Raw genomic sequence first — 13697 nt, forward strand, 5'->3', positions numbered from 1 at the left:
CTTTGTAGGGAAGGGTACTTCAGAAATGGGAAAGGAATGAAAAACACCACTTCTCCAGCAAACTTCTGGTCCCTAACAATGCGAAAATGTATTAAGTATCGTTTTTGCGATGAATGCAGGAAGGTATTTGACTTCTGAGGGCATTACGGTCCCACCCGAGCGCTACGTGCGCAGGCAGGCCAGGCGCGCTGGCAGAACAGCCACCAGCGTTCCGGTCTGCCCTGCAACCAATTCATGCCGTCCTGTTTGGGGGGGTTAAAATACCTCAGGCTCTGAGGGTCCCTGCAAGAATACCAGAGCCCCTGGAGATTTACAAACAGGAGGAGTTTTGGTTTTTAAAGTTTGAGCTGCGTGAAGTTCCCGGTGTTCAATCCTTTCCCTCACGCTTTACGAAGCGCGATGACCGATCCCAACGCCTGCAGGTGAAATGGAAGCGTAATTCAAAAATATGACATGACTTTGAAGAAGAAAAAAATCATTTTAATTCTTGTTGATGTGCCTGTGACTGGAAGATTCTTTTTCACATAAGGAAGCAGAATAATTTTATCATATACATTTGTTAACATCTTTAATATAGGGATGTTTAGCCATGAGTTCTAGCAGCTGGTATTTTGGAACATTCATTCGTGTTGCCATGAATTGTTAGTTTCTTCTAAGACCCTCAGGAAAAAGCTTTTAAGAACGCAGTAAGCCAACCGTTTATCAGCAGCATCCGACATTATAGAACTGCACCCAGACTCTGACTCCATCAGTGTAAAACAGAAGGAAACTCAGTTCTTAAATATATCAGAAATGACATCAGATGAGATACTAGGATTTAAGAGTAGAGAATTTTAAAGTGGAGGAATGCTGCAAAGCTCCCAGAGCTCAGCGTCGCTCCTTGGCTCTAAAGAAGGCTGGATAGGACCAAGATGTTCAATCCTCCGTGGTGAGAAACAGTATTCCCATTCATTCATACACACAGCATTTCACGTACAGGTCTACATGTAAAACTAAGGTCAGCACAGGCATCCCTGGAGAAACAAACTTCATAGGGAAACCCCCGCTGACCCCTTCACGTTACACTTTGGAGGGCTGGCAGCAATCGTTTTACACTTTCACTCGCTATTGATTAGATTCCAGAGAAGCCGCTGACACTTACTAATAAAATCAACCGCTGAATTTGTTCATTTCCCATTATTTAAAAAAAAAAAAAAAAAAACCATCTTGCTTTCCTTACCGTTACTGAATTATGAGGTGAATGAACTAATAAAGAGCACAACTTAAAAGTTTCATTGATTGAGTCACATTATTGCTTTACAGCCGCTGAATTTATAGGTTTAATAATCGTTTTCTCAAAACAGCTATTTGGAAATCTTGTCACCAGATGAAATTCCTAAATAAATTTCCTAAATTTGCTTAATTTTTTACTTTCCATTTTTGTTTTTCTAATTCTCAGTGCAAAATTAAATACAATTAACAGAGAACTTCCTTTCTGGTTTCTGCATCAGGCCTGATGTCCAGACAGCAAGCACTGTTAAAGTGTTCTTCCGGGGTTCGGATAGACTAAGAAGGTTTCATTGCACTCTACTGATCCTTCCAGCGATGAGGAACATGTGCACATCTCCCTGCAACCACGCAGTCAAACCTGAATTACCTTACGCCCAAAGGAGACCCTTTGGAACCCCTTCAAAGGTTGAGGCAAACAGCATCCAAGTCCAGCAAGCATGACGACCCCCAAAAGATCTCAGACCAAGCAAAGCGAAGCATTAAAATCATGAACGGTAACATGAAAAACTCTCAGGGTAATACTTACCCGGGAAATGGTGACGATTTGTAAAAGCCTCTTTGTAAATGACATGATCTCACCTTCTATTACATTTATATCAGCTTCTGGAATGGAGTTCACGGAATATCTACACGTGTCAAGCCATTTTTGGAAACTTTTTTTCAGTTTGTGCTTATCGCAGTGACAGCACAAAGGCCTGGATAAATTAGGGCAGAATTTCTAACATCTCTGGCTCCTTTCCCGCTTGCTAACTTGCTACGCCTCATGACAGAGGGTTGTTTTCTCCCCTGAAGACAAAAATCCCTCACACGAGATGAGTACGACTGGAAGGATTTGTAGGTCCACTGTTGTCATTGGGAAGCATTCTGCTTCATTATAACACGATTAGCTAAGAATAGCTCGTTATCATTCTGTTAACAGCCACCTTCAAGCTGGAAAGGGGAAAGTCCTACCATGTACAGTACTCATGTTTCAACTGTACTTGTCTGTTTGCGTGGCACAAAGACTGAAAATAGCTGACTTATCTCGGTACTTGGGTGACACGATGGCTGAAAAGAGGGACTGAATCAGCAATCAGCCATTCCAAAGAGATGAGCCATCACCATTTCACCAAAAAAAAAAAAAAAAGAGACATCAATTACATAGGAATATACTGGATGTATACAGAGATCCAGACCTTTACTAGACTAAGAAATACTAAAGAACCATCAGAAGATGAAAGTTTACAGGATTTACCTACAGCGGTAAATACGGCTGGCAATACTTCCCGTTCCACATGACAAACACAAGTTATGCAGAACATCAGATACAATTTGGTAAAAAAACCTCTGCGGACGTAAATGCCAACTGATCCCTCTTTCTTACACGTTACGCGACCGCGCACCAGGCATCACATACAAGAATCCTTGGACCTTAAGCACATAATTCACTTCGCTAACATCTGCTCAAAGCCAACCTTGTATCTGCCCATCAGTAAAACCGCTGGAATCCTTCCATTTCCATACTCATTAGATATTTCTTTTCCAACAAGATTTTTAGTATTTTAGTCTAGCAAACGGGAAATCAAATGGCTACTCCTTTTTGCAACTTTGCCTACTCCACTAGACTCTGCTTGTTTTGATTGTATCTCCATTTTACACAGATGTGAGTGGAAACACAGAGAGAACAAACGCCAACAAACAATAGAGGGTGTAAAAAATGACCTTCCAGCTTCCAGTGGCCAGAGTCTTCACAAAAAAGCTCTTCTCTGAATTGGAGAAACAGTTGTGCAGTTTCAGAGAACATTGTAAGAAAACATGGATGTATTAGTATGCAACGCACAACACTATTACACGTCTACAGAAACTGAATGCAAATCCTCTGCTTCTTATAGCCTTTTAGTGGAAAATGTACCCTTTATTCATTTGAATCTTGAAGCCCAAGTATGTCAAATATGTAAGGTTGTGTCTTTATAAGCTTGAATTTCACGTGTTGAGCTGCTCAGCGACTTTTTGCCCCAAAGATATGCAGTAACTAAACCCACCAAGACGAATAAAAAAAAAAAACCACAAAAAAACCCCCCAAACAAATTAAAAAAAAAAAAAAAAGCAAACAAGAAAAACTACAGAAGTTGCACCTTGAAACAACAGTAAAGGAATATAAGAAGTTGAAGACATTTCTTCACGTCATCTCAATTCTGAATCTTTAATCATTGGCTTATCTCATTACCATATACTATCTGTGCACCTTGTCAGAGCCATTACAAACTGTATGGCCAAAGAACAACCTTAAATCTTTATTTTCAGAAAAAAAAATTAAAAAAAAAAATCCAGTAGTTCTTCCTTTATTGCACTCTATAAAACTTCTTGTTATAATCAAGAAGCCAATAAACAGTAATAGCTGGATATTCCTTTAAAATTTATAGTTTTAACTCTTAAAATAAAATTTATATAGAAAAGATATCATTTACAACCCATTCAGTAGTAATCAATCATTATGTACTCACAAACAATATTAAATAACTTGTATGCAGCAGTTTCTTTATAGGGCAAACAGAGGGGAATATCTTCTCCTTAGCAAATATAATATTCCACTGTTAAAGAGCAATTCAAGTCAACTTTGGAGCAAGTGTGATATACACAAGTTTCTTTTACGAAGCTTAAGATTCATGTCGTCTAACAAGAATATGTACAACTGTGTCCAGTGCATAGCTTAACAGCAGCATGTGAAAAGTCTATTATCTTGAATGGCACACCATTACCTAGAGGGAAATAATTTACCCAGAAAATGCAGTGTATTCAGAGAACACCAGTGAGGCACAGTAAAACAATAAGATGTAGTGTAACTAGGTACGTGAGGAATAAATAGCGGGATTTTGCTCTGGAGGTCAGCAGCTTAGAACAGTAAAGACTTCGCCCTCGAAGCCATCTTCTGAAGGAAAGGGCTCCTCCTTTCATCTGGTTAAGGAACAAAAAACGTCAAGTAAGTAATCATGAATACGGAGGAGAAGCAGCTCCACTGTAACTTAGATTTCGAAGGCACTATAAGCTTTTTGCCTCTGATGCAGCAATGGATGCCACAGCACGGGCTGCAAGCATAAATGATTTATAGGCCAAAGAAAAGAGCATTAATAAAAGGGGAGAGGAACGGACACAAGATATTTGTGTATTATGCAATTACATATGATTACTAGAGATGACAACGCATTGTTATATGCACACACATTTTATTTCATGGCCACGTGGGTAATATAAATATTATTACTCACATTTTAATTTGGACATATGTAATGTGTTCCATGGCATGGTTTACACAGCTGCCTGTATTTGACTCACCATCCACGACCCAATGTAGTTTCTGTAGTAGCTTGCTACTTTGAATGGACGCCTCTACGGCCCACCCACCCCCATGATATCTGACACAATAAGAGAGTACTTCGCAGTCAGCTTTTCAGAGACAAACCAGGTTAGACAAGTAGCTGCTTCATGCCAGTGTTTACATATGAAGAGGACAACCCAAAATAAGTGATTTCCAGTCACTCAAAAGGGAAATCTGCACTCCAAGGACGAATGACAGTTGAAAGGTGTAGCAGAGCGAAGACGCATTGATGTACGCCACATTTACGTAGCTTATAATTCGGGGGTTTTAAAAGCTTTCGTTTACTTACCTTTCGCACAATAACATGTTCACTAGGATTGATGATTAAGGCTTCCCTTTCCTCCTCAGTTTCCATCTGAACAGTGTATTCCATCGGTACAGACCTGTAACCACTTACTTCAAATCTAGAGGAAAAATTGAAGGGAAATAATGGAGCACTGAATTATCTGCTCTTTTAAAGTACTGAATTCACATTATTTTGTCTACTTACATTACTGTGGGAAGGTCCCCACAAAAAGCAGTAAGACTTCATTTATTTTGCCAGGTCTTTTTCAGTCTCTATTTACAAGCTACTCTCAAGGGGTTTCATTTATTCTGCATAAATGACTGCCATCATCGCTAGCTGATGGAATAGTGGTTTTCAGATGATGGTAGCGATGGGCACTTTACGTAGGCAGATGGATAATGATATTTTAAATCTAAGCAGTGGCTGTACTAAAGCTGTTCTATGTCAGATTTTTTCCTGACTTGTAAAAAAAGAAAGACTACTGACTACCGAGTCCAACACCTAAAGAAAGAAATTAAATTAAAAAAAAAAAAATCCCAAAGCCCGTAACGTTTTCTTGATCCATAGAGTTAGACCTAGCTTTTTAACCATTACACATGCACCTTCATTGCATCAAGTACTGCGGGCTCACAAACAGGTTCCATTATTTGTTTGCTCTATTTGTACTATTATTTGCTCAGAAATCTAACACCCATAGAAAAATCAATCGCTAACCTCACTAAAAATAAAAGGTAAACAAAAAATCTGACACTCCATTTTCCAGTGCTGTAGTACACTTTGCGTTTCCTCCAGGCATAGTGTAAATGAAAACCTCACCATGCAGTTGTCCAAGGGGAAGCAGAAGCAAAAGATGGCTTCGGCTCTCTGAACATGCAAGTGATTTCACACCCACATAAGGGTTTAATGCAGCAATCTAACTGTCCCATATTTCAAAAATATAAGAAAAGACAAAGAAATGTGTCTTACACTTTCCTTTCAAAAGAAAAAAACTCCACATCTTACAGACAGGAGTATTTTACCTGTTGCTTTGCTCCTCAGAGAGCCCAAGAGCTTCTTCCGCAGCTTCTCTCCTCCTCTTCTCTTCCGACAGTGTTTCTGTCAGCTGTGAGAGCGCCTGCTGCACTGAATCATATTGTTGCTCGGTCTCTGCAAGCCTATGACAAAATGAAATCTGAAATCAGTATTTCACGTACTTCAGGAATTAATTTCTTCTTTTTTATTAAGGATATTCTTTTTTGTGATAAAGACTTAATTATAGTGAGATGCTTTAGATACAATATCGAAATAAAGTCACCAACAAATATGTATCTTTACAGAAACAAACCACAAATCCTAGCAGATAATAACAAATGAAGAATATAACTATGATTCATTTAATCCTCTGTAAATGCACTTCTTTCCCTTTTCCCCCAAAATGCCTCAGAGGGATAGAAAAGCATTACTTTCACACTTAGAACACAGCCATCAGGAAAACAATATTGCTAATAACATGCTCTCAGTCCTGACCTTCTTCTGAGTTCATTTAGTTCCATATTGTCTATTTCAACAACAATTGCAGATCTTTCCTGTGGCGCTCCAGGAGGAACTTCTGCTCTGGTTTCATCCTAGAAAATATTAAAGAGGTAAAAAAGCCCATCACCATTTTTCTAGTTGCTAAAAATCTTTATTTCAATTAAAGAAGCCATAAGCATCACAAATCAGCGGAACAAACCAATCTTTGTCCCATTTAATCTTTTCATTGCCGGAGCTGCAATTTTCCGAACCTGTTTTCTAACAGAAAGCTGACGAATACTGCCTGTGTGTGCTGCAGGACTTGAAGGATACATGTACACTGCGTAACACTGCAATCTCTTATCTGAGCAACGTCTGAAGTGAAAGAAATGCATCTACACAGCCACATAGTAATATAGCACTGACTGTGGTTTCCTAAGTAATGCAGCTATTCATTTATTTTTTTGTTTACAGTTCTCCTTGTTTGTGTTTATTTCTGTTCACGGAAGAGTAATGGTTGTTTTACGTATGTATCTCTATGATATTTTAGGGCATTATATTAATTGATTGTTACTGAATAACCAAATCAATACAGAAAAATTTTTTTAACGTTAAGATATCACAAAGGAGTAAGCTTACAGATATGTATGAGGGGTGAGCAAAGGGTACCGAAATGCTGAACTGGTAATACAGATCTCACTTCTGAAAATATTACTCAAACACCTTGCAAAACAATTTATGACTGACATGAAATTATCACTAAACGTTGCTGATCCGGTGATTAGTGACCATCCAATTACATCTGCCAGCTGTAGACTAATTCAAAAAAGATGATACTTCAAAACAACAAAAAAAAGATGCATAAACAGCTTCCTTAAATGAAAAGTGAAGTAAAACCAGCTTTACAAAAAACAGTTATCTTCAGCACATCATGGGCTAGCAAAAGTACCAAATCAGTAAAATAAAAAGTGTTTACTTCATTTTTAGCAGGAAAACCAGAGAAATGTAAGCACAGAAGAAAAAAACAAACACAAAAACATTTCCATATATTTGTTTACCTGAACAGTGCCTTGGAAAGATGTCACTTGCACTGTCTGATATTCCCTCTCAAGTCTTAAATAACGATTCTGCAAGTCAGTGTAACGAAGCTGGTTATCCCTCAGAGTCTGCGAAAGAGTCTTCAACTGGGCAGACAAGACAGCATTCTCTTCTGCTGACTGCACAACCTGAAAGAAATTAACATTTAAGTAAGTAAAAATTAGGAATTATCTCCTGCAGGAAATTACGACGGATTTGAGACCTGCTGTTGAAAACAACCAAGTACTAGTTTCAAAATTGCATCACCTCTTTGGCAAGGTCACAGTTTGGTAAGATTTAACTAGTTGTTTTATGAGCAGCGGAAATAATGAGACCTGAGTATTGATTTCCCCTGTCATCAATATGCCCAAACCAGAAACTCAGGGTTTTGAACCCCAGTGCCTCCCTCCCCATGTTTGCTATGATATCACCACCTGGCAGCAGACAGTATATGTAGCTGCTACTTCAGGACAACACATAGAGCCAAATAAGCCTGACAGTATAAACATGTTCACCAGGCAGTCCAGGAACGCTCAGCAGTCGAGTTTTCATCTTTGCAAAAAACAGACTGTAAGTTGCGTCTCCACCCATTACCCAAACTCTCATCTTCACTTGGAGGAGCTTGAGATTTCCTACACCTGTTTCAAAGTTTGGTTAAAATTGTTATTAGGTTTATAAAATGTTTGGGTGAAGGAGTGAAAACAGACACAATGACAGATGAAAGGTAACATAAATCTGATTTGCTTCCAATACCAGGTCACACAAAAAGAGATAAACGTAAAAAGGGAATTTCCAAGAACATTTACAAACAAAACTGAACACGCACACACATGTGCACACAGATAATACACACGCTCTTACAGTCTTAACAGCCGCAAAAGTGTTCATCAAGAATTTGTAAGGAAACATTTTGAGGTATTTAAAATTTGGTATGAGATAGCTAAAATCTTGTTCCAGCTAAGACAGACATCTGTTTCTGTCTATAATGAAAAACATTTTACTTTGAACAGAAGTTCAGCAGTGCTCCATCAATGTCTTCAGAATGCAGATTCAAATAAACCTCTCTCAGTCAAATAACAAGTCAGGAAAGCCTGACAGAAAGATAATACAGACATTTAGTTTGCAATTTCTAGTCTGAGCCAACAGGGTTGTTTTGAAGAATCTAAGTTTCAAGGCAAACTAACTGTCAGTCACACAAGACACTGCTGTTGTTCTAAAGTTACCTTTGAATTAACCTGCTGAAAATGCAGATCCTTCTGGTGTATCTCCTGAAGACAGCGCTGGAGCTCGTTTTGAAGCTGATTCTTCTCAGCTAAGACATGTTTGATTTCCTGCGGCGTATCTGCACTGCCAGCGAGGGAGGCAGTTTCTAAAACCTTAAAAAGTATTAGCATATTCAGGGTAAATGGTATAGGAGTTCTTGAAATAATATACACCACCAACACTAAATATACATACGGACTACATAATAATTTCCTTTTCACAAAATCATTTCCTTCTCACAAGTTAATACCACATTTGCAAGACACATTATATTTAACAAAAAAAAAAAGGAAAAGAAATCTTCTACTTAGTGTTTTCAACCTAAATACTTCAAATTAAAAATTACCATGAAAAGGCAACCCAACTTAATTTTCCAAAGATTATTTTCAAATTAATAACGTATGGTATTCATGTCTTGTAGAAGAACAGCTAATTTGTAAATATAAATTTAAAGCTGAAAGCCCATATTGACCAAAAAATTCACCACAAAAAAACCCAACTTTACCACTGATTCACAGCTTTGGCCACCCTTATTTCTGGCAGGTCAATTTTTTTATGTTGATCTCCAATAATGGACGGAAGAGTGCCATCTCTAATGCTTTATGTAATCTATTTTCCTATGCAGTCATGAAATAAAGACTTCAACCACATAAAATATTCCATAACCCAACAGGCATTACTGTTCAATAGCTTTCATTCATCATTTTAGCCACAGAAAGTGAACAGCATGAGACACACAAACTTGACCAACTAAGATATTGGTTTTAATGAAATTAAAAGGAATATGGTTTACTTCCTTTGGGACAGAAAAGGCACATAAGAACATTATTCTAAGAGTATAATAAAGGTTCGCTTTCCTTGAACCTGTAACGACAGTCTACAAAAGCAGACAGCAATTGCCAGACTGGGTCTCAGCTGCTGCCTTTCTAAATCTAGCATTTTGTTGCTGGCAGAAGCCAACTCCAGATGCTTCAGGGGAAGGGCAAGAACACTTCCATTAGGCACATCTCTCCCTTCTCCTCCCAATTAGGTCCTATTCTAATCTGCAGTAATTACAGATTGATTTAGGTTCTGAAGAATGAACTTTATTAGACCTTTAAAATTTGTGAGCATCAAGTATACAAATTCTGAAAACAGTTGTCAATGTAAACTACCAAGATTTTTTTTGTTCCTCTTAAAAACTGTGTCCCTGAAAATAGGCTGCAGCTATAATGTATCTGAAAAAAGGTTCACGTTGCCTGAAAGAGCACATTCTTTTACTAGTTTTGTATTTGTAACTGAATGTCCCCTATTCTGGGCTTACACGAAGTGAAAGTGTAGATTCTCATTTCACATGCATCCCACAGTACTACTAGAGTTCCCCCCCGCTCCTTTTTTTCTTTCCTAATGTAAACAATCCCCATCTTTTCTGAAGTTTCTTCTTAAAAGTTTTTCGGTATCATGCCTTCCACCTCTCTCCTTTGACATGTCTTTTTGTATTGCAATGTCATAGTACTGTGAAGCTGAGGTGAACTGTACTACAAATTATCTACACTCAAGAATTACGTTTTCTGTGCCACTTTTCCTACCAGTTCTTCAACATACAAAGAACTTGAAACAACTTTGATTTAGACTGGTTTTCTAAAAATAAGATACATGCAAGTCATCTTTTTTGTCTACCTGTTCTGCCAATACTATTTGCTTTAGCTAGCCAATTCTAAAATTGGATTTTAAAAGAAGGTTCATGTCTCAAAAAATTACAATGCTTCTATACTTAGTGCAATAATCACTGAACCGGGGGAAGACAGATCCAACTTGATACTACCTACTGAGAGAAAAAGAAATAGGTAGGAAGCTGTCTGGCAGGTGATTAAGTCAATCAGCATGCAAGGACTCAGTGACAATACATGCATTGTTGGCATCCTACAAGTAATAGTACAGCATCCGATTCTCTTTTGAACAAGTGTGGTACAGGAACAAGTAACGACACTGGTGTTACAACAGAGTGAACAGTAAAAGGACGCATGATAGATATGAAATTGGCACAAGAAGCCAGGATTGTATTTCCACTTGTGGATGTAACACGTTTCATCTCAGCTACTACATAAGAATCTCTCCTTAAGTTGCATGAAAGTTCCCAATCCTCCTCTTGATGTGAAAGGATTAACTGAGAAACCTGCAAATTGCACTGTTTCTTCTTTCCCTTTCTAGTATGCCTCTCTATTTATCAGCACCCAGTCTGCTGTTGAACCTTTTTTTTTTAACTTCTTCCTACTATATTCTGGATTTAACTAACCTAAAATAGTAACTTAGAAGATTACTTAGGGAATCTACTAATGTTAGGAACTCAGCAACAAGCAAATACCACTACCTGACAAAGTAACCACAGCAAATCGTTACTCCTTTTTGACTAAGAATCAGTAACCATTGTAAGTTCATGACCTTCATCCTTTGCTTCACAACCATTTCATTTCTTCATGAAGGTGCTTTCCGTGTTTTTAACCACTAAAACCACACCACCAAGTTTTCTCTGTTATTTTATCAACGTATGAGAAACACATTATTTTCCTTTGTTTAAAAGAAATTGATCAATATATCAGGCTCCATTAAAAAGTGTTTTTAACACTTGCAACTCATTTGCTAGGAATCGTTGTAAGTTGCTGATCTGACCCCAGGCAACACTGACTTAAAGGTAATGCACTCATCAGCCTTCCATACTTCACTATCATATGCCGTATAGTTCTCATTTGGGAAGCAAGCTGCAAATTTAATACAATAAACTGATGGAGGTAGATTTGTGCCTCCTGCTACATTTCATTTTTTTTACCTTGACTGGGTAATTGCTGCCAGCGGAGACCGATTTCTTAAAAATCATGTCTTGTTGCAGCTTCTGTAGTTCTGCAATCTGTCGATCTTTCTCAGCAACTGTGATTTGATATTGATTTCGCAGCGCCTGGGACTCTGAGAGGAGGAGGTTGTTTTCCATTCTGAACATAAAATATTAGACTAGATGTTAAATGATAATACACCGCATACCAGTGAATGAAAAGGATAAAGGTGTACTCACTGTTATTTCTGAAATAATGGTATTTTTGAGCAGTTATATGCAAATATGGAGCATTATATGAACATTCTCAATACATACCTCAGTTTAAAGACATCTGCTAAAAAAAAAAAATCAGAAAATGAAGCCTGAAAAGTGATAACATCACATTTGCTTCATTGGCTTGGAGATGAGAGAAGTTCACTGGCTGTAAAGATACTAACATCTGTTAACACAGTACATACTTCAGCTACCTAAAGAATAAGGTTGCGCAGCAAAGCAACTCTAGGTCTCAGCTGTGTAGGCCCTGCTCAAGATAGCCAGTCTACCCTACTGCAGTTACACAAGTTTGAAAAGGAACATCCTAGACCCAGAGAACTGTAAATAAACAAACATGTATGACAGAAACTGCTGTCGTACACAGGCGATATCACAAAGGGCATAAAAGTCATTTAAATCCTTTTGAATTCAATCTATGTTTTTAACGTTTGGGGGAAAAAAATGGAAGACTATTCATGCTGTTCACTGGTTAAGTCTACAAGTTAGAATAACGTTTGACTATTTCATGCTAACTTGATCACATGTACAAAGATAAATGTGGGGCTGTCCTTTTGATCTACAACCGCTCCCCCAAGAACTTCTAGTACAAAACAGACGTTATCTTATATAGACTTTAATTAGAGAGCTAGAATTTGCACTATGGACAATAAAAGGCATTAAGGCACTAGGATACTGCCTACTGGCCTCAAATTCTAACAAAATTATCTTCACTGAACTGATCATAACATGCTTTTGACCTTCAATCATCTGCACTAGTTTAAAACCTTGAACAAGAACAGCAGTCTAAGATGACCAAATCTTGCCCTGCCTCCACAGAGTGCCACTGAAAAATGCCTACTGCCTTCTTAGCAGCAGACCTCATGAGGCATTCACCAAGTTAGGCCCAAGGTGTCACATTATTCATTTGTGACAGATGATGCTAGCACTGGAGTGGACTCCTGAATTTACAAAAATAATGCCCAAATGTGAAATGAAGTTAATCTTCCGTATGTCGTTAGGCCAAATACACACCACCTCAGCCATCTTTTAAAAAAAAGAGATTTGGGGGGAAACGTTCAGCCATATCAATCGCTGTAGATATAAGATACAGCTACAAAAAGAGAATATAACACCAAGCGTTGAAATAAGATTCTTAAACTGTAGTTCCGTATATCCAAGTCACCAACAGAGCAGAAAACGTTCAATTAAGACTGCCTGAAACTTTACGTAAGCCAAAAGACCATTACATAAAGATACAAGGATAACCGCAAACAAAGACAACCCCGTGGAAGTTGATTTTGCACATTACAGAAATATTCTTATCCTACTTCCTGCTAAGTTATTCATAATTTTGGTTTTGTGTCAGTTTTACGTCAGGTTGTGAAGTCACTGAAGAATTCTAAACAAGAGCCATATGTACTATTTGCTAATTTTACCATTTATACCTTAATCCAGCAAGCTCATTCTGGTATGATGCAATCTCTCTCTCAGTTTCTGCTTGGAAGGTTTTTGTTTGATGCAGTGCCTTCTCCAAATCATCAACCTTGGTCTTCAGTTTTGATATCTCAACAGCTGCAAGGCTGGCTCCTTCTTTAGCCTACGTTTAATAAACATGATTAGTGAACTGGAATGAAAAATATACAGTTGGAAGTTTTATTAGTGCTAGAAACCTAATTACAGAATAATGTTTTCTCCCTGTTTGGTCCTGTTTATCAGGCTAATTACCTAAACTCCCATAAATGTAAGCACACCTTCTCTAGTCACACATATGTTTTCTTAGCACTCACATAATTTACAAAGTTAAACTTCAGAATCCGTAAAGTCTCTAGGCATTCCGTGCATAAAACAAAAAATTACAAAGTCATGCAGCTAATTAAAACTCACCAATCTTTCCC

At 37.9% G+C, this 13697-nt stretch overlaps 1 protein-coding gene across 1 annotated transcript in view; it reads right to left on the reverse strand.

The window, feature by feature from the left end:
* Positions 1-380: 380 nt before the first annotated feature.
* Positions 381-13697, reverse strand: part of LOC104625126 (centromere protein F-like) — a 44482-nt gene continuing 31165 nt past the window's right edge. The window contains exons 26-35 of the mRNA XM_010292672.1: positions 13248-13399; positions 11548-11707; positions 8702-8854; positions 7460-7627; positions 6417-6514; positions 5930-6064; positions 4910-5028; positions 4100-4196; positions 1796-1895; positions 381-416 (exon numbers count right to left, since the gene is read on the reverse strand). Of these exons, the coding sequence (XP_010290974.1) occupies positions 381-416; positions 1796-1895; positions 4100-4196; positions 4910-5028; positions 5930-6064; positions 6417-6514; positions 7460-7627; positions 8702-8854; positions 11548-11707; positions 13248-13399 (1218 nt within the window). The remainder of the gene's footprint in view (positions 417-1795; positions 1896-4099; positions 4197-4909; positions 5029-5929; positions 6065-6416; positions 6515-7459; positions 7628-8701; positions 8855-11547; positions 11708-13247; positions 13400-13697) is intronic.

This window comes from Phaethon lepturus, unplaced genomic scaffold, assembly GCF_000687285.1.
Source record: "Phaethon lepturus isolate BGI_N335 unplaced genomic scaffold, ASM68728v1 scaffold15968, whole genome shotgun sequence".
In the NCBI taxonomy this organism is placed as follows: domain Eukaryota; kingdom Metazoa; phylum Chordata; class Aves; order Phaethontiformes; family Phaethontidae; genus Phaethon; species Phaethon lepturus.